Genomic DNA, 24859 nt, shown 5'->3' with positions numbered 1-24859 from the left:
ACAAACAATCCTACACTAGTGACATGAAGATAAGCAGAATGACATGATGCAGCTCCAAAGCTGATTCTTTATTGAGTCACCAGTTTATGGAAAGAAAGACATGGCACAGCAAGATGGTACAGTCAAGAACATCCTTTTTATTCAATCAGGTGCTGCTCTTCTCAAACTGTGTTTTTCTTCTTATGGAAAAGAAACTGTAATTAACACATGCATTTCACCTAGAGCTCTGGGGGTGTTCTCACAAAGAAGTGGTGCTGCACTGAGGGCGTAGACAGAGGCGTAAAGAGCTGGGAGTCAGGGGGCCTAAGGTGCTGCCTATTACACCAATAACCATACACGCTTAAGAAGATAAAGAACAAACTAAACAACAGAACAAAGACACGGAACAGTCCAGCATGAGGTGGTCAGAGGAGAAAATGGAGGGACTTCCCTGAATCCTCAAAAATGTGAGAGATCAGGTTCACGCTGGCTTTTAATCGATCTGGTTGGTATGTTGTAAATGGCTAATACTGCTGAGGGTTTCACTGTGTGAAGCCCACCACGAACAATAATACTTGACTTTGAAAGATTGGTGTGAATGAATGTGGGATATGTCCTGGAAATGCAACCCCCCTCTTTCAGCCTCGTGCAGGACAAGTCCGGTTATAAGGTGCTTGTAGCTTTCATTTACAGTCCAAGGCATCCTCAAAGAGAGCCTAAACGACAGCATACCCTGACAGCATAACAAGAAATCCAAATTAAAAGAAAACAAAAAAAAAAAAGGAGGAGGGTGGATAAAACAAAGCCAAAAATAAATAGCTAAAACAAAAGAGCAAACTCTTATCCTAGTCAAAGCAGCCCCTTTCCAACAGCCCAAAGCAGTTCATCCAGCCCTCTTGACCCCGTTAAATCTTCTCCGTAAACCCAAACCCCTGAACCCCTGTCATCCCTTCCTAACCCACCCAAGGACACCCCCAAAAGCCCGTCAGCGTAATTTGTTCACTTACATTAGCTGTTGAATGGAGAAGCTGAAGAAGATGGGTATGGTAATACAATGTGAAGCATACAGACAAGAATAACATGTGAGCTAACTGCATTCTGCTCAGACAAAACTTTTTCGGCAATTTTTTTTCACTCTCCCAACAGCAGAGAGGGCAGGAGAGAGAGAGAGAGAGAGAGAGAGCGAGACGGAGAGTGACGGACACACAGTTACAGACTACTCCAGTGTCTAAGAGAAAACAGACAGTGGAGACAGAGGGGAAGAGAAAAGCAAGAGCTGAACGAGAACAAGTTTTTTTGCCTTTTCAAAAATTTTTTTTGTCATCATTTATCAATAAAAAGTAAAGAACTAATTCACACCAGTTTCCTTTTGTACTATATATATATATGTATATATATATATATATATATACGGCTTTGAAAAGGAAGAGAGGATATAGGGGAGGTACAATGGAAGGGATTCATTTCAAAGGCGGAGGAAGAGAAGGTTGTCCCAGAGCGCCGAATGGGCGGCGACCTTTTGCCTCCTTGCAGCGCTCAGGGGCAACTTTCTACCTTGAGCCATTTCAGAAAAAAAGGGGCGATCTGGATTACAAAATGGAGTCTGTGAACAAAAGGCACTTTTAAGGGACAACCTTTAACTGCTGGGAAACTATACACTACAGCACAAGCACTATAAGAGTCATTTACAGAGGAGGGGGGTGGACCAGGGGAGAGGCTCACCTTGTTGTCTGCTTCATGAATGGTTTGGACCTCATATTTTTGCCCCTTTTCTATTTCTGCTATCCGTGCAGGAGACACAAGGTCTAACCATCACATGTGGGTCTCAACACAATCTGCTGAATTTTATCCAGCTCAAGATTCAGAAACAAATCAAGATGATCATGGGAACTGAAAGATTTCTGGATGTGAAGCACCACCCGCAGAACAGGAAGGACCTTGTCATGTATTCATGCCAACATGTTATGTGGTAAAAAAATCAGTTAAATTGGGAGGGATATTTTGTTTTTTTGCTGGTGAGTTTTGGGCAGTGCATGGGTAAGTTATCTGAAGAGTTTCTTAGGCTTGACAGTACAGGTTTGATTTGTTTTCTTTTTCTAAAAGTTGAACCAAAATGCCTTTTGTGTCACAACCTTAAGGAATCGGAACCTCTCCCCCCCACTCAATACAAATAGAAGAAGAATAAAAATAGAGAGAGGAATAATGCTGTTTCCTAAATGTTCTGTTATTTTTGTTCATTACCATTCATTTACAATAGTTCTGAATGTACTTTATAGTGTTAAAGCACCAGTTTTTATCTGATGATAGAGAATTTTTTTCTTCTCAAGTTGTGTAGAATTTTTTTTCCTTCACCCCTTCCACATTTTTATAAACAACTGATTACACATAAAACATTAAAAAAGAGACAAAGGAAATAAAAACAAATACCCCCAACTTACAAAGACTAGGATTTTTCATGGCCCTCTAGTTTAGAGTCCCGGAGCTGACGGACTTGAAACAAATACATTTTTTTTCTCTTTTCTCGTAGCTTTCTTAAAAATCTCTAACAGACAAACACAATGATCTACCCAATGCATTGCACGTGGCTCAATCGACACATATTTTTCAATAATAATACTTTCCATCAAAAAAACAAACACTTTTTTTCTTCAAACCTACTGTCGATTTTTGACATTTTCATCTACGTGTTATAATGCTGCGCTGCAGATGGCGATGGCATGTGTCGTTTGATCCGTACTGGTAACAGTAAGGTGATGTTACTGGAACGGGGTTGGGTTGGTTTTTTTTTTCTTATTTATTTGGGAGGGAGGGTGGGTGTCAGAAAATAACTAGACTGCCAACCAGCTCATGTAGTAAAAGTTAAAAAGGAGCATATATCATAAATATATATGTATAAGATCTCTCTCTCTCTGTCTTTACAAAAAAAGTTTGCAGTCCTCTATAAAGATCTGTCCTAGGCCAATGGTTTCCACATGCACCAACGCTACCATTCCCTGTAGCTTTAGCTTATATGTGGGAAGAGAACCTGAAGTCAAGTTTATTACTAATTGCATGAAGGGAATACAGAGGCACTTTTATATATTGTTATAGTCTTGATATATGGTTTTAGTACATAGAGCTAATGTTACTAGAGACGCTGAGAACAGGGCCTCAGCCCCGTTTACTATCCCTGCAAAATAGAACCAACAGCTAGGCAGTCCAGTTATTTTGTGAGGTCGGCTTTTGTTGGATTGTGTCATGATGAAGGTAATACCAATAGCAATTTCAATGTGAACATTTACATAGAAAAAATATCTCAAATTAAAAAGACAAATCTTAAGTAAATGAAAAACCATTAACAAAGGCAGTTTGGAGAACCAAATATAAAGGCTTCCCTTTATTATTTTATGTCAGGTTGTTGGTGGTGTGTATTTTAGATTTATTGTGTATGTGCGCATGTATGTGTGTGTGTGTGTGTGTGTGTGTGTGTGACTAAGGGATACAGGGTGAAGCAATGCAAGGGATGCATGTGATGAGCTGCTGTTACTGTGCTGTCCATATGTGAGAGATTTGAGAAACTGCTGTTACTGTTTCGCAAGAACTTGTGCATGATACTTAAGTGCTACTGCAAACTAAAGAAAAGGTGTTATGGCATGCAAGAGAAGGTTAAAACAATCCAAGTGAGACAAAACCAAAACCAAATCTGGCAAAAATAGGAAATCGCAAGAAAACACCTACAAACAAAATGAAAGCTAATAATATGAAGCTGATGCTGCGTGTGCATTACTGTAAATTAAATTCCATGTCTATGAATAATAACAAGATGATATAATGAGTGGTTGTGTGACAGACTATTCTGAACAAAATGGTCTGTGTGTGCTGTATGCAAGCGTGCGTGTCTGTGAGTGTGTGCGCTGCGTGTGCGCTGCGGGCCTCGACTTGAATGTCATCACAGCCACATACCTGCAGTGGCAGCCGATCTCGACTCACTTCTCTGATTGCTCATCTGACCACGGATGTGCGATAATGTTCATCCCTTATTAAAAATTAATAGTGCATAGGTGAGGGGACGAACGAGCACATGTAGAGTTAGTGTTATGACTGTCATATGTTCACTCGCTTGCACTCGCCTCATGGCTATCACTTCTCAGACAGGCAGGATGCCCTGATACTTTGACAGGTAAACAAAGACCAGCCACTTAGTGCATATATGTCACACCATCAGATGGTGTCACCACGATTGGCCAATCAGAAATGAAAAGAGGCTCAGGGCTGAGCGAATGAAGCGGCAGAGTGTGGCGACATGCGGGTGTGCGGCTGTGGTTACAGTCTGGACCCTGGGCAGCAGTGAGCTGCAGGAGGGGTGGTGGTGGTGGTGGTGGTGGTACGGTGGGGGGGTTATGGGTCAGGTGGGACCACGCACTTGGAGGAGAGGTACGTGGAAAAATACACAGATATGGAGGCGTGAAATTTGTGTAATGATCTTTTCAACTTGCACATCCAATTTCACCATTTACCACTACTTGTTCTTTTTTTTTGGATCTCCCAGCCAATGCATGGAGTTTCATTGTGGAGACAACTAAATGAAAAAAAATCAAAACAAAACAAAAAAAATCATAAAAAAAGAAACAACAAATGTATAATTGGTCATTTGTTAGGGTGCCATATTGTGTTTCCTTTCTGACATTTCTTGATGTGTGTGAGACAGTTCCTCATCTTCCTCGTCCTCCTCCTTGCATTCTGAAGTCTGTCCACTCAAACTCATTGAAGCCTCCAGCATAAAGGGGGAACAAACGTTCCTGTTCAAATTGTGTTGGATTGACAATCCTCTTGAGATGGGTTGGGGGAGGGTGGGCTCTGTAGTAGTACTTTGAATAGTGTTGGTGAGAAAGAAAGACCTTTTAGTGTCAGCAGTCTGTTCTTAATCAGCGGTGATGTGTTTGTTATTCAAATTTCCAATACTCATGACACGATTTTAGCTTTCGATTCTGAGGGGCCTTGTCAGAGGAACCAGGACTGTGGAAAAGAAAAGAAAAATGACAAAAAATTAGTCTCTAAAACAATATCGGCAGATTTACGTGAAGTAACAAGTTTACAAGTCTCCAATCTCAACAAACAGACGTGACAAATACAGAACACAACACGTACACAAGTTACTGGTATGAGTAAAGGAGGCCGAAGTGGTGGGACGTAGAAGTAAGTATGAAGATCGAACAGCATCTTACACAGTGAAATGTAAAGCATTTGGTAAATCACTGGTAGCCACCTTGAGGTCAGGGTAAAAGAGAAATCTGAGGGGCTCCAGCGTGACAGGAAGCAAATAAAAATAAATAATAATAAAAAAAACCCACACACACAAAATGCTGCTTAAGATTTTCTGTTGAAAAACTGTTTTGAGACACTCCTCTAATTTTTGCATTTTCTGACCAAATTAAAGGATACTTGTATCTCTTCAGACCTGTAGAAGCAAAATGAAAATTTTCTCAGTTTTCTCTGAAGTATATGCAAGCAGCAGTGAGGGGCTGCGAGTAGCGGTTAGCTTTGTGTTTCAGGGTTTCCAAGTGTTGGGAACCAGATGTGCAGATAATCTTTCATCCACTAGGTGGCCTCCTACTACTCCTTTCCCCCCTCACTTAAGAGTATTTGCTGAGCTCAGCTGTCCCATACAGCGCTGAAAAAAGTTACCACCTCAACTTCACCGCTTGCTGTTTTTAAGAGGGCTGACTCTGGCGTTTTACTCATTAAAAACAACTGTTGTTATTTCAGAGCAACAAATAACATTAGGACAGCAGTTTTTCTGTCGACACTGACTGGCTTTCCAGTGAGCAAACACAGGACTATAACTGCTCTGTCATGCGCTACCAGTTTACATGTAAGGCGATCCTCCTAATATGTCTCCGCTCTGTGGGCCTGAGTGGTCTCAGGCTACACTGTAAAGCTATTGAGGGCAGCTACTCCAGGGATCCAGTTTCTCAGTTTGATAAGAGGGCAGAGTGGAGGCTTTGGCACAGGCCAAGCTGTTCTGGCCGCAGCTGACATTCCACAGGCCTCGGCTCAGGGAGGGCAGCGAATCGCCCCACCTTTAACAGCGAACTCTCTGTTGTCCCCCACTCTAGCGAACCCTGAACGAGTATAACCCCCACCCAAAAAAAAACCTCTATCTATCCTCCATCAACTCTGCTTCCCTCCTTCCTACCCATGATTCTTTGGTGTTTGATGATAACTCCTCCTCCTGGCTCCAACTTCCCTTAACCCCCTTCTCTTTTCCTCTCTCTCTCTAACTCCGGTTCTCCCAGTGTAATCCTTGGCAGTGGAAAGTGACCCCCTCTCTCTAACCCCCCTTCAAGTCCAAGTTCAACTGCCTATGACATCATGTCTGGTTGCTGTGGGCAACCAGACAGCCGGGACGTGACTGTGGAGTGCAGCGAGCTTCGACTAACTCCCTCTCTCTCTTTTTTCCCTCCGTTTCTCTCAGTCCCTCCTACTTTGTTCATACACATTGCCCTATCTCCCGCTCTCTTCCTGCACGCCTGAGGTCTCACCACCAGAGAGCTCCTCAGACCAGCTTTTCTCTGCTTCTTGTCCTGACGGCGGAGGGAAGACTCCCTCCCTCTGTCTTGACTAGTTGGCTAGCAGGCGGCAAGGCGGGCTGGCAGGGCCATCGTCTGAACCTCTCCATATGCCAGAGAACAGCAGGATAGGCATAGACCTCTGTTACTCACTCTGGCTGGGGTTGTTACTGACCTACTAGGCTCAGCTAACTGGGAGCAGTTGAGACCCGTGCCTAGGTTCTCGCCGTGCACACTGTAATCCTAACAGAAATGTTAAAAGTGGACATTTTTCAATAATGTTTGATAAGCAATAGAGATAATAAGTGTTCAGAACAGATGTAAGCTGTTATAAAAGACGGAGAGAAAATGAGGGGCAAGAGTTTGGCACAGAGGTGAATTGTGTGTGAGTGTGTGTGTGTGTGTGTGTCGCTCACACACATTTGGATGGTGTTTGGAAGTCCCCACTGTGCCAGGGCTACATCTGTGGGAGAGTGGTGCAGGTGGGGAGCTTGAAAATACTAGAGGGAGCAGCAGGAGGAGGGAGGGAGGGAGGGAGTGCTGCTGATGCAGGGGTGGGGGTGTGGGTGGGGGGCAGAGCTGTTCTGAGGAGGAATGCAGATTATTTCCATGTGTGGGGAGGACAGGAGAGCCGAGTTGGCTGCAGGCAGGTGCGGTTAGCCCCTAATGAGAAAAGTTGTGTTGGTGATGGAGGAGGCCCAAGACACTGCAGCCCAGTGGCAGAGCGCAGCCAAAGCTGAAACCACAATGTAGTTCACTACTGGCCTCACACGCTGCACTAATACACACTGTGGGGCCGAGCAGATAAATCAACACTGCTGGAGCTAAAACCAGCTGGCACTGCTCACATTCACTGTGGGTAAACTACTCTGGTACAGACACTGTAAACCAATGCTGAAACTAGAGGCCTTGATACATGGGCAACACTTGTGTCAGTGTAGCGGCAAGTTTGCAAACGACTGATGGACAGTATTTTGTCAATGTGACATGTCTGCGCTTCCTGGTCCATTAAAAATAAATATATGCAATACTGCCCTCCTAGCATTTTAATGCAGTATGTAAGATGAGGACAAGCATAGCATTTTCACAAAGGACTTTTGGCCTATGAAGCTCTAAAAACTACATTTCAGAGAAGCATTTTGATGGTTTGAATTTTATTCTTGACCTTGGAACAACTTGCTCAGTCTTTGTTGACATAAATCTGTTGACATGTGAATTTAACATCTCTATCGCCATCTTCATTAAAGATGAGCTTAGCTTACTGTGAAGTGCAATATGGTTGAAAGCTCTGAGAAAATTCTAAGTGGACTTTGAGTTGAGATTATTTTGCCCACAATAAATAGCAAAATGATGCAATTAACACTTGTGGATTGACTACAAATCTCAACTTTTAGTAGCAAAATCTTGATCTTGATCTTGAACTGTTGATCAATACTGGTACCGTGGGCTGAATCACTGAGTGTAGTAGAGTTGCCAATGCAGAGCCTTTGCTGGAGCACTGCTTCTGCATCACGGCCGTTGCTCTGAATGACATGCTTGTCCCCTTAAACCCAAAGATGCCTACAGCAATAGAGTATTATTAAGGACGGTATCTTCTACACGCAGCATGGTGCAGAGTCAGACTTGCAGCTGGTGATGAGGGACAAGAAAAAGACATAAAAACAGAGAGGGGAAGGAGGGGAAGGAGGAGCAGGAGGAGGGAGAGGTGAATGGGTGGATGTTAATTAAATGAGGGAGGTTGGCGGGGTACCTGAGTCTGCTGGGGGATATTCAGAAAGTTGTCCCGTGTTCCGATGCCGACAAACCGGTTGGGAGCTGTGGAGCCTGGCGTGGAGTATGCTATAAACAGAGAGAGACAAGTGTGTACATGCTTTTACACACACACACACACACCGAGCTCATAGTAGAGTCTGATGCTCGTGTTATCATTATCGATATGTTTTTATATAAGGTTAAGCTAAGACTGTGACTACAATTCACTGTCAAATGAAATAGACGGTAATTACGAATACAGTAAAGACAGTAAGGGTCAGGTTTACTGATGCCCCATCAGTCACATGAGTGAGTTATTCATTTCATGGGCAGATTCATTGTTCTTTCTCTTCACTTTAGAATTAATCTGTGGTAAACCGGGAGATGCACAGCCTATGCTGATTAGCTCTAACATGAAGAAGCTATTTACCCCAAACAAGGCTGCGCTGTTCGTAACAGACGCTCCTCAGCAGCCCCTGACCTCAGTAATAAGCCACAGTGATCACAGAAAACCACTGAGGATTCACTGTCGACTTAATAGTAGGGGGACCGACGGAGTAACTGTATTCATCACCAGTGGTAAACCAATGCTCCATTTACATTTAATGGGTTAAGAGGAGCATCTTGCCTCCAAAGTGACACCATTCTCTGATGCCGTAGGATCAAATTTAGGGCAGTTGTGCTCACTGGACTCCTGTGCGATGCATAACTTGATCGAGCTTGAGGGGATGGGGATGTGTGGGGGTGACAGTGACAGGGCTGGAAACTGATGCATGAGTGAGGGTGAGCGTGTACCATATGCATCTGTACGTGTTTTAATGGCTGCAATTACGGTATCTTGAGAATAAGAGACAAAAGTAGAGGGGGGAAAAAATACAGTGGTAACAGTCACCGGAATGAGAAAAGAGACGGAAAGTACGATATTTATTTATATAGTTGTTCATATAAATAAATAATAAAAGTGACACGTTAATCTGAGAGAGCTGGAAGGGGGGGAGGGGAGGAAAGGTTGATAGGACAGGAAGAGAAAAAAGTCAAAACACAAGGAGGAGAAGGTGCCCCGGTTGCTCCGTCCAGTGCCCCCTCTTGATGTGCCTCTCCCATGGCCCGACTCTCACACCGCACCTGTCTGGGTGAAACCAAACAAAGCCTCACCGCTCCCCGATGACACTCCTCTCTCCCGCTCCCCCAGTATAGCACTAATTAGACAGGTTTGATTAGACGATATCATTCATGTTTCGAGAGACTGGGTTGTTCTTATTATACTGTGATTTCCATGTTTTTTGTTGTTCTCAATTTTTAATTGTTGTGAGATTTGTGTGAAAGTGGCGAGGGGATTGGGTGGGTAAAGTGGGGCATGATGTTTTTTTGGAGTCCACGCCAACTGCCCTAATTTTGTTCCTTTAAAAAGAAAATAAAGAGAGAAATAAAGGAAAAAAGAAACAAAGAAAGGAGGATATGAGAATATAACAAATAAAGAAAAGAAGGCAAAAAAAGAAATGAGAGAAGGGGGTAGATTGTATTGCCGCTGTCACAGACAGACATGCAAAGTCTGCGTTTGATCAAAGGCTTGCGGCTACAGAGGCAATGTGCACAGGGCCCTGCTCTGCTCCCTCCAAACTACAAAAAACATCAAAAAGAAGGGAGAGAGACTACACTGCCTCTTGTGGTACTTGCAGGAAACCGAACACCAGAGAGGGAGAGAGAGGGAGAGAGAGAGAGAGCGGGGGAAGAGAGAGAGCAAGAGAGAGAGGGAGGTAGACCAAGAGAGTAAAAAGATTTTGAGGAAAGAGAAAAGGGTGGAGGAAAGGCTGAGATTTGCAAAGACATTAAGAGAAAAGAAGACTGAACTTCAGAGATACAGAAGAGCTTGAAAGAGGATCTCTGGTTTGGCAAAGGCGTGGCTTCTGCCTCGACAGGATTGGATGTTGCTAGTACAGTACAGTGGCGTACAGTTCATAAGGTGATGGATGAAATAGGAGTGATGCTCCTGGGGCTGCTGAGTGTTTGACTGAGCAGACTGCAACCTTACTGGAAGCAGGTGGTCAGCTAAACTATGAAAAACTACAGCGGTGGCCATTTTAGGAGTCCCAGACCTGTGCTTTTTCAGTAGCTGGACTACAAGATGACAGAAAGAGGAGCTGCACTGTATATAAGCACTGGGACATGTTTGTTTTCTACATCTGTTCTAGCCTAAGAAACTTGGACAAGAGGACAAGATAGCTAACCAACCTACTGGAGGCTAAAAATGTTTCGGACTGGCATCTATGAGTCTGTGGGGAGACTGGGGCAGTAATGCGGGATTGTGGAGGGGAGTGGGAGTTGGGGGTGACTTACACGGAGATGCGGGTGAGCTGAGTCCGCCGTCAGTGGGCGTGCTGATGATTTTAGAGTCGGGCATGGGGAGGGGCACAGGGCGCGCCACCGGGGGTGGCGGAGGCAGCAGGAAGGAGCCCGGCATTTTGCTCTGGCCACCTCCATTAGGCTGCAGACGGACCATACAGACAGGGTGAGCAGGACACACCCCGAGAATATACAGTGCACAGGGAGCCACAGACAGACACACACACACAACATACAGTGTCTCGTGGCAGAGTAAGACACTCATATAAAGACAGATGCCAACAGTCTTCACAGAAGCTGTCTTAAGTTCACTCAGACACACACAACTGCTTCCATACAGGGACAAGAGAGATCACCAAACTCACACAATTTTAAAAGTAAAACAAACAAAAATATCAGACAGTCTGGCCAAAAATGGTAGGAGAGCTCAGAAGCGGAAAACACTGTCAACATACAAGGAAAAAATAAAAATGGAGTTGTCCACAAGGAGAGTTTTTATAGCGCAACGTAAGAACAAAAAAAAAAAAAAACAAAGACTGAGAAAAGCAGCAGTAAAAAAGGGTGTCTGTGTGCATGCAAGTGTATGTGCAATTTCAGGAATTATACTGTGTCTTTAGCATGTGAAGCAATGAGAACAAAAGATCATAAGACATAAAAAAGGGCTTAATAAGCAGTTTCAACGTTGCTCACAAGGCCAAGTTTACAGTAGAGGTTTACAGTTCTACCAGCACCCTGCACCTTAGTGAACCCATGTAAAAACTATTGTGAAATGTCCCTTTATGGCCAGATGACAGTTAACTGTATAGTGTGCCCATGTTTAGATGTTTGGAAATTTTCAAGATGAGTGAACGACTGTAGGAAAGTTGTTATGCTTATCAAAGGGTCACTGATGTGCCACTGAATTAGTCCCACAGCACGTCAGAAAGTGTCTCAGCTGTGTCAAAGCTTTTTTTCCACCCCTAACATTTACTCGAACATAATTGTGGGAGAAGGTTATATGTTGAGTGATGATGAGTCAAATGTGGTTTGGCTCCTTTCCCTTCAGTTTCATCCAGCTGCATTTTTTTCTTTAGTTTCAGCACATCTGGCCGCCTCCTCCTGTTGATGCATTCGCCCTAAAGCCATTTTCCTCTTTCCTGGTGGAAAAGTTTCACTTCATAAAGCTTTCTCTACTCCCAGGACTAGGTTCACATGAAACTGTTGCACCTGCACATCTTATAAATGAGATATGAAATGACAGCGCTGTCACTACATAATTATGATGTTGATTCCTTTGGTTTCGCAATTTTTTCCAGTAAATGCCACAAAAATACGGATACATCAGTTTGCACCGCAGACCATCCCACTATCCAGACAACTTACCTGTGCGCTGGGCTGTCCTGTGCCATCGGTGCACACAAACTGCACAAACTCCTTAAGCGGGTCCTGGTGGTGATGGTAGCGTATGGTGGGGTGGGTGAAGTACGGGCTGGACTGCTGGATGATAGAGGAGGAAGGGAAGTGCAGGGCTGAGGCTGAGGCACGGGGACTCCCTGTGGAGAAAAGTGAAAAGGGGAAAGGAAACAAGAAAGGGACAAGGAGAGGAGGAAGAGGAACGTGAGGAGAAGACAAAAGAAAGACCAAAAATGGGAAAAATACGATGAGGCTCAGGCCATGAGCTTACAGAACATTTTACACACTATGATATTTAGTACATCAACATGCACACCTGTGACAGTATACACAACATGCATATGTGTTAACTAAGCACCAACACAGCTGGCATCAAAGGCCAGGTTGCTGTTTAGGCCTATTATTGTCATGACAGAAAATAGCTGTGACGTTCTCTTGTGGTTGACTGACTAGAGCTGTTTCTGCTTACAAATGGCTGGCATTATCCTCGGCTATTGGGAAACATCTGGTTCCATTCATTTTATAAATCAGCCCACAAGATTTCTCCATACCTCTGGTAAGCCTGGCATCACCGCAAATGCACACACATACAAACACAAACACACGCACACGCACAGTCCCATACATGCCGGAGTGTGTTACAGTTTTTTCTGCCTTCTGCTCCCTCTCAAAGTCTCTCTGTCTCACAGACACACCACTGTGGTATGCCATTGCCACACACACACACACACACTCTCTGGGTTTTTCCACTTTTGTTTTATTGCTTGTTGGCGATGTGTAATCAATCAGCAGCATATCCTTGCTGTGTGGTTCAGCCCAGTAGTTTGAAGCTTGAGAGAGAATCTCCCCTCCGCTCCCAAACGACCACAAAACACCTCCTGGAGACATTAGTCAGTCAGCCAGCCAACCACGCACACGGACACACGCACACATGCACACACGCACACACACAGCTCCACTGTCTGTCTTCTGCTGAGATTCTATGGCTTTGGCAATTTGGCACACCAAACTAAAGAGGCAAGCTGCTAGGTGAGGGGAGCTTGGCGAACAAGCATCTGTGATTATGTCTGTCACCTACTATCTCTTGTGTATCCTGTACTCATAAAGTGTGTCAGTGCCTGTTCAAGCTTCCTATGTTTCAGTGTATTTCTGTGTATGCTTTTGCGACTGGCTTTGTGTGTGTCTCTGCTGTGATTCTATGTACACATGAATTTTGTGGGTCTTTATGTGCGTATCCGGGTTTGTATTGTACGTTTTGCAGTCTGTCTGTATCAGTGTGTTACTATGTGTGTTGCAGCTTTTGTGTGTCTTTGCATGTATATTTGTGTGCATATGTGTGTGTGTGTGTGTGTAAAATCACTGTCACAATGGTGGACTCTCCAGACTGGTATAATCAGACAACAGTCAGTCTGGCAGCTCTCCATGTCAGTCCGCAGCCAAAAACAGGACATAAACCATCCAGTCCTTACCCTTGAACACCCACACTCACTAGGCCTATACAACAAGCGCTAACAGCTCCAGTCTATCCAAGGAAAGCCATGATTGCTAACTGCTTCTTCCCCATCTCAGTCTACCCCCATTTCTCTTTTCATCCTTCTCTCCTTCCCTCCCTCCCATCATCCTCCAGTCTCTTTATAGAGGCAAGGCCTCCGAGGGACATTCCATTTGGATGGCAGCCATTTTAGCACAGAGAGTCCTCCACTAGAGTGTAAATTTACACATGCACGCATGTGTGTAGATCTATGTCTACGTGTGCAAATGCACCCATACACAATCTCTAAACTCATTACAGCCTCTCTGTCACATGAAAACCTCTCAGCCAACAGTCCACACACACACACACACACACACACACAGTTTAGGAGAGCATGAGGAGTTTGGGGGAAACAAAGAAACCTGAGCCAGTCCCTCACACCACTTCAACTCATGCATAAAACAGAGGAGCAAATTTTAGAAATCAATTCAAATGCAAAATTCAATCTGGTGGTTTGGATTCTCCACAGGCAACGGGACTGCCCTATACAGATAAACAACATGGCTTAAAGGTGTGAGTTCCGGCCTGAGATCTTTTTTTTTCCATAAATATACTGTGGGGAGCTCCACAAGTAAAACTTCATACATTTCAACATGGAGGGCAATGAGTCCAGATGACCTTTACGTGGTACGTCTGGTTTGGCTGTGGACCAAACCATCCCTTTGAGAGACAAATGGAATGAGAGGGAGAGATAGAGAGAGGAGGACATATTTATTCCTATGAAAAGTGAGACCAGCCTACAGGGACTTGCTGGCAAACTTGAGATCCTGGAGACTTGGGGAATTCTCTGACTGGAGATGGAGAAAGCATGTCGGTTATCCTATAGGACCAAAAAGCTCTTATGAGAGCAACTTGCCCTTAGTGCCACTAATGAAACAAGACCTTGGAAACACTGGAAGCTACTTTTGTTACTTCAAGAATTTTTATGCACTACAGTCTATATCTGTGCGACTGCACGGGTTCAAATACAACCCCATTATTTTGAAGAGCAAACACACAACTGAGATGGTGTCTGAATGTAATGTAAGGTTTTATAACAACATAAAGTAAACTAGCACTGTTAGTTTCCCTTGCTGCGTTTACACATTCAGGCAGGTTCAATACATGAGAATTAACAACTTTGTCAGTTTGAATACAAGAACAGATTTTAAAAAAACATTACAATGGATGCATGAAGCAGTAACACGTGAGGCAAATCAGTCACAAAGGCATGGATGCAGCAGTGTTACCATGCAACAATAACATTAAAACACACAGGCACAAAGATGGTGGTAAAAATGGATGGATGGATGGATGAATGGAAAGAGGCTGAAAGAGAGAGAGAGAAATTTATGCCAAGCCATGATGACAGCAGTAACACTGGACAGGTGAAACTCTGCGGGCATATTGCTTCTCAGCAGTTGCAACTGTAGGAGTTCAGAGTTTAATTTTGCTTTCTCAGCAAGTACATTTGGGATTTTCATCATTTCCAGGCACACGATTGTCAAATTTATTTTTGTTCGTTTCCAGAGGAGTTTGGATGGGCAAATATGGAAACCTAGAATCAAGTTTGACACTCCCTTTCCTTCTCTCTCTTTTTCAGGTTCTAAAAGGGGGACTTGGGTTTGTCGGGGTCATGGCAGCGCTCTCACCTGGTCTCACTCCTGCCAGCACAGGCAGCGGGTGGTGTGTGAACGCCATGCGGGGGGACCTCGTCTGGGAAGTCAGGGCGTTGAAATCAAACTTCCCCGGCTTCTTAAGTGAACCAGGCGAGGACAGTCCTGGCGAAAAAAAAAATGGGATCAACAAAAAAAGTGGGGGGGGAAGAGGGAGGAAAAGAGAGAGGTGGTTTTAATCAACAAAATGTTGCTTATTTAATTAGCTACACTAAAAAAAATCAATTTGATTTTTATTGAAGGGGATTTGAACAAATAATGATTTTCTGATTAGATTGTTTAATCCTCTCATTGTTTGATGGCAGTGCATTTCTCCCTGTTCTTTTGGCTTCTGGCCATTCACTCCCATTAGTTTTAATGAGTCAATCAGAAGACTCTAGGCTGTGATAACTCATTAAGTGATAATACTGTAGACTTTCCAACTCTCAGCTTTATATAACATAACATGGGCCGAGCAGTTAGTCAAAGCTTAAGTTCGTGTCTTCAAAGGAAAAAAAATGGAAAAATAACTAAAGCCAATCTGAATCTGGTCTTTGTTTTAAAGCCAAAACACATCTGTAGCTATAATAACTTCAACTGTGCCACTGTATATTTTTCTGTCTCATCTCTTTCTCTCTGTTTCTCTCTCTCTTTCAGGTGCCAACTCCAGGCTTTCTCTTTGTATGAGCATGGCCACCGTACAGCCGCAGTCAGCTAATTGTGGTCTGGCTTCAGCGAAGCTCACAGGCTGGCTGCACGAGAAGAAGGCTTCATTCAGAAATAGCACACACTGTACAGTATGGACACGGCAGCTGCTGAGTGCGAAAGACAAGCAGACGGACAGAGAGAGGAGACAGAGAGGGAGAGAGATAGAGGGAGAGACGGAGGGAGGGAGGGAGAGAGAGAGAGAGAGAGAGAGAGAGAGAGAGAGAGAGGAAGAGAGGCGAGAAGAACGTGGGAGACATGAAAATATGCGAGGGAGCAAGGGAGCGAGATAGCAAAGCAGAACCTGAGAAAAATGCAGCAGTGTCTTGTTTTTTAATGCGTTGCTCTGACGACATGTATGAAATTGGAATGTCATAAGATGTTAAATATGGTTATTATCTCTCGCTCACACACACTCACTCACACGCTCGACGTCTGAACACACTCAAAAGTGCAAGCACACGTCCGTTCACAAAAAAACAAAGACCCATCCTATAAAACCGCCACATTTACCTGCTGAAACAACAGACATGTTTCTCTTTCATTAAGTTTTCTTCTAATCTTCCTAACAAGTGAGTGATGTGATAATGTTCTCTGTTTAAACTTTTTTTTTAGACTGTTGTTTTGTAGTCTATTTCTGTGGCCCCTCCGCATCAAACAAGGCATTAAATACGATTCCTCCACAGTTCTCCAGCTGGAGACGTGTGAAAGTCTATGGGAGTGTGGGGGCGTGTTAAACCTTCCCTCCCTGTGTGAAAGAGTTAAGTCTCAAGCAGGTGGGAGTGAATATGTGTGAACCATTTATGTCTTTAGCAGACATATATTTCTTTTTTTCTCCCCCCACTGTAGCAGGAGTCTGGGGGCGTATTGTACTGTCAGACAGATTCCAAGCATGAACACAACCCCAATCCCACTTCTGACACCAATAGTTAGCAGTGATTGCTATGACACTGTCACACTGGTGGGAGCAAACTGGAAATAAGAGCAGTCTGCAGGTACTTAAACGAAGAATGACACTGGAGGGGAAAGCTGGAAAAGACTGAGATTTGGTAGAAAGTGTAAAAACCAGAACCTTATAGACTAAATAGCTTCAGAGAGGTAGTTATGTGCTTTAATTTTAGAAGTATAAAATGAATGTGAAGTATAGAAATCAGAGCCAGGAAACACAGAGAGGATAAGATGAAGATTGGCATCTGTATATATAGGAAGTTATAACACTGTCACTATCACCAAGGGAATGTGAAAGACAATATTCAACACTTCAGAGACTGTGCAATGGTCTGATCTCTGTGTGTGTGTGTGTGTGTGTGTGTGTATGCCACAACTGCACTGTTTCCTCTCTTGGCAAAGCCTTAATATTTCACTGGCAAACAATCAAGCGTTCCCATGATGACCCTTCTGTCTCTTTGCACTAACAGGCCTGCCACCAGATGCGCCTCTGAAGCACACATAGATGCAGACGCACGCACACACATACACACAGACACAGTTGAAAAAGAGAGGAGATAGTGGGTTAAACAAGTGAACAAAAGTCAGGGAATTCTCCTTACTCCAGTGATTTAAACCACATATGTAAGTCCAGCCATATCCCTCTACGGGCCTGTAACATTCTAAGCACCAAGAAAGGCCCCCACCACCACAAGTCTCTGGTGTCCCAGGAAAATTTCACAATCATTTGGAACTAATATGAAATCATGGTTGTTTCGTTTTCCTCCACTAACCTCCCCCACCCCTCTTCTAGCCCCTGTGGAGCAGATGTCTCCAGCATCCTCACAGATCTCAAGGCTACACACACACGGAAACACCATCTGGGTCCATGCTTCAGCTGTCCTTGTATGTGTGTGTGTGAGTGTGTGTGCCTGTGTGGGCTGTGCGATATATGTGCACAAATCTACCATGTGTATTTCAGAATGTAACTGTGTTTGTGTGATTTCTATGTATGAATGCATCTTCATGCATGTGTGTGTGTGTGTGTGTGTGTGTGTGTGTGTGTGTGTGTGTGTGTGTGTGTGTGTGTGTGTGTGTGTGTGTGCATGTTGCTGGATGTTTGTGTTCTGTTGGTTATGGAAAGAGTCAGGGGGAGAAGATGGTGCTGTGGGCAGACGTTGAGACACACCTGTGTGTGAGTGTGTCTATATATTTTTTTAGAAGCCCCTTAGTTTGTTTGTTTGTTTCTGTGTGTATATTTGTGTGTGTGTGTCTCTGTTTACATACCCCCCACCTGGACAGGAATTCCCAGATGAGCTTTGCCTGTGGCAGGTGGGATTCTTTGGAAAATCAGATACATACCGTACCAAAATCACAGGTTTTCTACTTGCTCAACACTTGCTCACCCATACTTCATGCTTTGGTTTCTTTTGCATGTACCCAGGTTTTGTGCTAGCTTCTGTTAAAAACAATTTTTAAACCCACAGAATATATAAAAAAAAATTATAAAAAGGGCTGATAATTACAGAAGCTTTTGGCTTCCTAATTTTCACAGCAATTCTGTAAATCAAATGGATAAAGAGTTCAGATTTGCATGCCACTCTACACCTCCATTTGCCAAACTCATTAGGAGGTGTACAGGGCTGTGTGTGGTTCACTTTGGAGAGTAAGGGGATGGTGGTACACACACAGAGCGCAAGAGTGAGCAAGAGAGAGACAGGAAAAAGATGAGAGGTGAAGCTCTGGTGCGCTAAGGCGTGTAGCAGCCTCTGTTGTGGCTCTGATGAACAGCCTCTTAATTACATTTACAGCTAAGTGGAGCAGGAGCAGGAGAGCAGCCGCCGAGGCTCGAGTGAGAGCAGACTGGGGCAGAACCTAACCAGGGCTCTTGGCTCTTCCATTTCACCTCCTGATAACCCTTCTCTCTCATTAGTTATCACCATCACCATTTGAGTACACCAAAGTCTTCTTCTCTACTCTCTACCCTCTCTCACCTCCCACTTTTCCCATCCACTTGCCTGCTTTCTGTTTCTCTCTCCATTTTCTCTCCCCTGACATGTTCTCTGCCTCCCAAGGGTCCCTCCTGCTGTACACGTTTTCAATTAGACAGAAGGGAGACAGGGATGGAGGGTTGAAGGGAGAGCTAGGGAGCAGGAGGAAGGGTTTTACACCTCTGATCCACAGACGGTAAGCACCTTAATGAGGGATTTGAAGCAAGGGAGGGATGGAGAGACAGAGGGATGGAGGCAATGCAGGCACCTGAACACCTGCAGGGGTGGGGAGCCTGATAAGCATGTGTTTCAACGTGTGAACGTCTGCCCATGAGGGAGGTTGTTAGTGTGTAAGACACTGAACGTGTTGGAGGGCGTGTGCATGTATAGTATACATTTGTGCGTGTGTGTGTGTGGGAGGGCAAATCTGTGAGTATGTATGAGTGGGTCACAGTGCAAGTGATTGTGCATGAGGCAGAATGTCAATGTACATGCTGGTGTTGTCAGTGTTAGCCTTGTGTCACCTGTCAGTCAAAGTACTGCTGACACGATTTCTGAGAGATAAAACCAGATGATCTTAGGTGAATTACTTGTAGCCTCATGTTTCACATAGAAAGTGAAGCCTGAACTGGATAATCCTAGACAATCTTGCAACTGTGCATCACAGGAAATGTAAATTTTGATCAGCAGCAATGAAATCAAACTGCTAACTAAACATCACTAAAATTAACCTTTTTTCCCTTAACACAGACATACACACAACTCACATATAAACACACACACACACACACAGAGTATATATTTTACACATACTGTATGTATCTATATTGTATAAAAATATACAGTATATATACACACATAAAAACAGGGGAATGACTGAGCTACATAAAGGCTGATAAAAAGAAAATATATATGAGTGTAATCAATGTTGTTCTAACCATGGTAAGGAAACTGCACGCCATCGTTTTCATGTTTTATCTTCCTCTCCTGCACACTCGCCAAATGGTGCTGCACTGAAAGTGGAGAAGGGTATTGTTAACAATGAGATAGAGAAAAAGTGAGAGAGAGAGAGAGAGAGAGAGAGGGAAAGGGAGAGCCTTAAGAGTGAGCATTTGTGTACGATGGAGTGAGTGACTGATAATTGACACAATATCAAGGTAAACTTTACATGTGATAATGGCTTTAATGTGGGAATAAGGAAATAGTCTCGATTTGAGACTCAAGTGAAGTAAGGGGGGGCGGGGGGTTCTTGGAGTTACTGGGTTGTTGAAGGGATGAGGTAGGATTACTGAGGAGATAGAATAAAGAGGGTAATGTCCAAAGCTGAATCGCAGAGGTAATGGTTACTGCCAAAACAATGGAAACCCAGACATAAAGCCTTAATACAGGCTGCTGTAAGCTGTTATTTCATCCTTGATGGATCTTAGCATTTATATTCCTGATGTCTGAAGCTATTTGGTGGATAACATTTAGCACCATTTATCCATGATAAATTCAATTTTCAGGGGATGTAGTGATGGTGTTGAAAAAATGGTGACAAAAATGGCACAGACTGTAAACATTGCGATGCTTTTAAACCCATTTACCGAACAATAAAGGAAGAGACTAGTCCAATCAGTGTAAAATAGCCTGGTGAAGGTGATGACTGCGTAACAGTTTTATTGCCAATTCCATCTTATTCATGACTAGACCCAAGGCTGGCCCTCATTATCAATCCAAGTCTCCTTTATTTTAGCAGGTAACATTTGAACCTTTAAACATCTCTATTTCAAGTCTCTGTAAGCTTAACTACATGGCAAGGTGTTACATATTAAAACTTTATTTAAAGCTTTATATTGATCGTGACATTGTGACCAACAGACCCTTATCACTCTTGGTCATTCCCTAGCAATATTAGATCATTTAAACACTCCTTCAGTAAGTCCCTCTTTGGTACTTATGAGCTGCAGTCTTGTTGTTTCTCTAAGGTGTGGAATGGTGGGACTGAGGTACAGGGCCTAAAGGGAAGTGATGGGTAGGTGATTGGGAGTTTTTGAGGACATGAATACCACCAGACTGATGGCAAGTGATTGAGGTAGGGAGTGTGGAGAAGAAACAAAGTCAGGTGGAAGCAAAGTCAGTTTGGACTTGAGTGATGGTGGGGTGGGGGTCAGGCAGGAGTCAGTAAAAGCTTTACGATGCTTGCTTAGTGGGTGTGGGGTGGGATAGGCGGTACCTGCATCCATGTCGTTGGGCCATGCACTGGACTGGGAGGAGCTGGCAGCAGGCGAGCGTCCAGGGTAGAAAACATCATCTGTAGGGCTCTCCAGCTCACTGTCGTCTAATGACTTCCTCTTGGTGGAGCTGAGGCCATGGGAAGGATGTTTGGAGGGTGGAGGAGAGGTGGGTTGCAGAAAGAGAGGGGGAGAAAAGGCATGATTTTAAAAATATCTACAATGGCAGGGAATGTATGCATCAAGGTCACTATACCTTGCAGAACTTAAAAGAATTCATATTAACAAGGACTTTAATGTTTAAAGAAGCTTCAAGTATGCCGGCCTTAAACCAAACAATTTTAAAAGTGATTTCACTGTCTCAGACAAATTTTGGAATAAAATGAGAGTTCAGCACACTCCTTCCATTTCTCAATCATTTGATGTAAGGTGGTTATTAGTGGAAAAATAATATTACTCTTGCAAAGTCTTGGAGCAGAACAGACAGAACACAAGAAATGTCAAAGTTATGAATGAAAGGGAGAAAACAGAAAGCAAAAGTAGGAAGCAGAGACAACCACACAGTAAGACTCTCTTTCCTTTTGTGTGTGTGTGTGTCTGTGTGTTTTTCAGTGTGTGTGTGTGTGTGTCTCATTAGTTTGTGTCTTTGTAGGTGTTTATAACTACCTCCTGGGAAGGTTTGCGTACAACTCCACCTCAGACCTAAAGTGACAGCAGATGACAGAGGTAAGAAGAGAGAAAGGGACAAGTTAAGAAAGACACACAGGAGGGAAAAGGAGAAAGAGCCATCGCACATTCATAAAGAAGAGAGCAACTAACAGAGAGACATACACAAACACATGTATGAAGAGGTTCGGGACAGATTCCACAAATGGGAATGGACTGGAGCACTAAATGCCTTTAATAGCAAGAAACCTCAATGAAATGGTGTACTTCACTTGCCAATAAAGTCATTCTTCCGATAAGAAGTGATACACCCTTGGCAGATATTACTGTGATTTCACACTTTCCTGCAGTCTGCCTTTGGCTTCACAGCAAATCACAAGGTAGCACTACTACTGCCACATGGTGGCTTCACCCACAAGGGACTCTACTAATGGTGGACAGCTGGACTTGTATAATGGTCACTGGTGTTTCCCGGGCGACGTACATCTCATTGTACATCTTGTACACCCGTTTACTGCTGTTGTCTGTGTGGAAACACAGTTGGGACAGTGTACCTGGTGGAAGGAGGGGAGGTGAGGGAGCGTCGCCCGAGAGCCACCTGGTTGATGTTGTAGTAGCTGGGACTGCTGTCCAGGTCAGCCAGTGAGAAGTTAGGACCTGACGCAGTGGCTACAGGAGCTGAAGAGGAAAATAAGTTAATGAGTTAACATAACATGTATATTCCATAAATACTCACAAGATTTTCAGTAGAGGAGAATAATCCCTCTTTTATCCTTTTCTATTGCAGTTTTAGTCCAAATCAGGAAACACATGTACATGCACAAATTGTACTGTGTGTATTGTAGATGGCTGCACTGCCCCTGTCTGTAGCATTTTTAACTACTTACTCTGTGACACCCTGACTAGCTCCGCCACGTTCCACACCCCTGAGGTGACGAAGCAGTCCTGGAAACTCAGGTGCCCTGCACAAAAAAAAACATGTGATCAGGACATTCATACACACAGAAGAGCTTTGGAGAAAATAATCTCTGCATCAGAAATTCATGGAATTAAAAAAAAAAAAAAAAAAATTGGAAGAAACCCTGAAAATCACATTCCTTTGAGAGGGCGACCATCTGCAACTATGTTTGTGGATCAACATCTGTGTGAGTGTGTTTGCTAATTGGATCCATAATTGGAAAATGTTAAGACTGATAAGCATGATGGAATCAATTCTAGTATGCTAATTTGACAGTGTTTGGACAGTGTGTGTATGTGTGTGTGTGTGCGTGTGTTTTGTATGTGTGTGTATACCTACCATTGGGCGGTGGTTTGATGTCTGTGTCGCCCTGTTGGCTGGAGCTGTCTGATTGTCCAGATTCTGCACAGAAACAGAAACAGGGAGGGGAGAGTAGAGAAATACAAATGGTTAGGGTCTGGTTTGCATGATAAAATAAAGCAATCAAAAACATACTGGTAAGTGTAGAATGTCTTGGTGAATCACAGCTATGTATTCATGCTGCCAAGAATGTGATATTTAAGGTGTGAGAGGGAATAAGAGGGACTTGCAGTATGTGCTGGGGTATGGTATACATCTTGCGAATGTATGTGTGTGTGAATTCACACATTTTTGTGTGACAGTCTTGTATCTAAGAATGTTCTCTCTTGTCTCTCTCTGTCCCTCCTGACTTAAGGTGCAATGATTTACAGTGTGCTGCTATGCCATTTAGTATCTTACCACGCAATCATATCCCTCGCCCTAATCCTATTTAATACCTTCTTGCTGGTAGGGATTTAGTCTGCGTAAACAGAGCACCTTACACATACACACACACACACACATACTCATATATGAACACACACCCACACATGCATGCACATCTCTCTCAATCTGTTTCTTTCCTTATTTTTTGTTTCAAACTAGCTGCATATGCTTTAAGTCTTGTATGGAGACACACACACACACACACACACACACACACACACACACACACACATACACACACACATGAATACATAAACACAGCCTGTGAAAAGGCTGACCATGTCAGTGTGGGTGACCTGAGGGATTTGAGAGAGTATGTTAAAGTTGAAGCAAAACCCTTCCTTCTGGGATTAAATGACAACAGAGCAAACACATGCACACACCTGTTATGACTGGTCTATGAAAGTACTGGTGCTTCACTCACATGAGCAGACACAAACATGCCAAGGCTTGGCAACAAAGGGCTACAATTATGAGGTTTTGTAACATGAGCACTGAGAAAAGTTGGTCTAAAGATGGTGCGCTCTCGTCCAGTCTGTGGAAAAAGATGTCAGATATGTCTATGCATTGGATATATAACACAGGCTGCGCAGCTACACTTTTCCTTGATCTCTGTGACCACCAGTAAGACCGAGCTCGAGCGGCCATTCATTCAGGCCTAGCTAGGCTGTAGCTAGCTAGCAAACTAGCTAAAGGAGGTGTTTATCTGCAGGCTGTAGGTGATAACAGAGCACACAGACTCCTGCCAGCAGCACTTGCCTTGCAGCCACACTAAGCCAGAGATTACTGAGCAGAAACAATAACAGACCTGTCTTGCTGCCTACGAAGCACTGCTTATCCACAGAGAGAGGAGCGAGACGGACGGAGAGTGAGAAGGAAAGACAGAAAGAGCACTGCAATGAAAGAGAGCTTCTTTTTCCTCTCTTTTTCATGCAGAATCTCTTGCTCCTCTCTGTGTCTCACTGGCTGGGTGTAATCCTGGCAGCCATCTTAGAGCTTGGCAGCCATCTTAACATTGGCGGTAGCGCCACATTCCAGCTAACTGACGGCACTCACTCCAAACATACGAGGCTGCGCCCCCGCTGTGCACGCACCCAGACACATTCAAACACACACACACACACACACACTCATACATGGACAAACATTGAGGTACACACTGAGAGTAAACATATATGATGGCCAATGAAAGCTGTTGAAAAAAACAACCTGACTTCACTGGACTTTTTACCGTCGTGTAGTATTTCACCACAGGGCTCTACAATATTGTAAACACTCTGTTTCTCACACCATACACAGTCACCTCGCTGTATGTACAGTATGCCTGAGCGATATGTGATATGTGCCCAATGTGTAAAGGTGTGCTTTGCTGCCACAAACCTTCCCAAGACTACAAGGGAATATACACAGATGGAATTTCAAGGTACAGTT

The 24859-nt window shown here is 43.8% G+C and overlaps 1 protein-coding gene across 12 annotated transcripts in view; it reads right to left on the bottom strand.

Moving 5' to 3' along the window:
* Window positions 1–117: 117 nt before the first annotated feature.
* The window catches only part of nfixa (nuclear factor I/Xa), a 108543-nt gene continuing 83801 nt past the window's right edge, over window positions 118–24859 (bottom strand). For 3 of the 12 annotated variants that reach the window (XM_046411303.1, XM_046411320.1, XM_046411337.1), the window contains 11 exons: window positions 22982–23044; window positions 22572–22646; window positions 22239–22362; window positions 21685–21720; window positions 21021–21148; window positions 19744–19818; window positions 15180–15308; window positions 11985–12154; window positions 10617–10764; window positions 8278–8366; window positions 118–4974 (listed from right to left, as the gene is read on the bottom strand). In XM_046411303.1, coding sequence (XP_046267259.1) covers window positions 4960–4974; window positions 8278–8366; window positions 10617–10764; window positions 11985–12154; window positions 15180–15308; window positions 19744–19818; window positions 21021–21148; window positions 21685–21720; window positions 22239–22362; window positions 22572–22646; window positions 22982–23044 — 1052 coding nt within the window. In that variant the 3' untranslated portion in view covers window positions 118–4959. The remainder of the gene's footprint in view (window positions 4975–8277; window positions 8367–10616; window positions 10765–11984; window positions 12155–15179; window positions 15309–19743; window positions 19819–21020; window positions 21149–21684; window positions 21721–22238; window positions 22363–22571; window positions 22647–22981; window positions 23045–24859) is intronic. The other 9 variants (XM_046411383.1, XM_046411391.1, XM_046411364.1 and 6 more) reach the window with 8 other exon arrangements.

The sequence above is a fragment of the Scatophagus argus genome, chromosome 2 (genome assembly GCF_020382885.2).
Source record: "Scatophagus argus isolate fScaArg1 chromosome 2, fScaArg1.pri, whole genome shotgun sequence".
Classification (NCBI taxonomy): domain Eukaryota; kingdom Metazoa; phylum Chordata; class Actinopteri; family Scatophagidae; genus Scatophagus; species Scatophagus argus.
The sequence above is the reverse complement of the archived record's forward strand: the minus strand, read 5'-3'. Positions and strand labels throughout refer to the sequence as shown.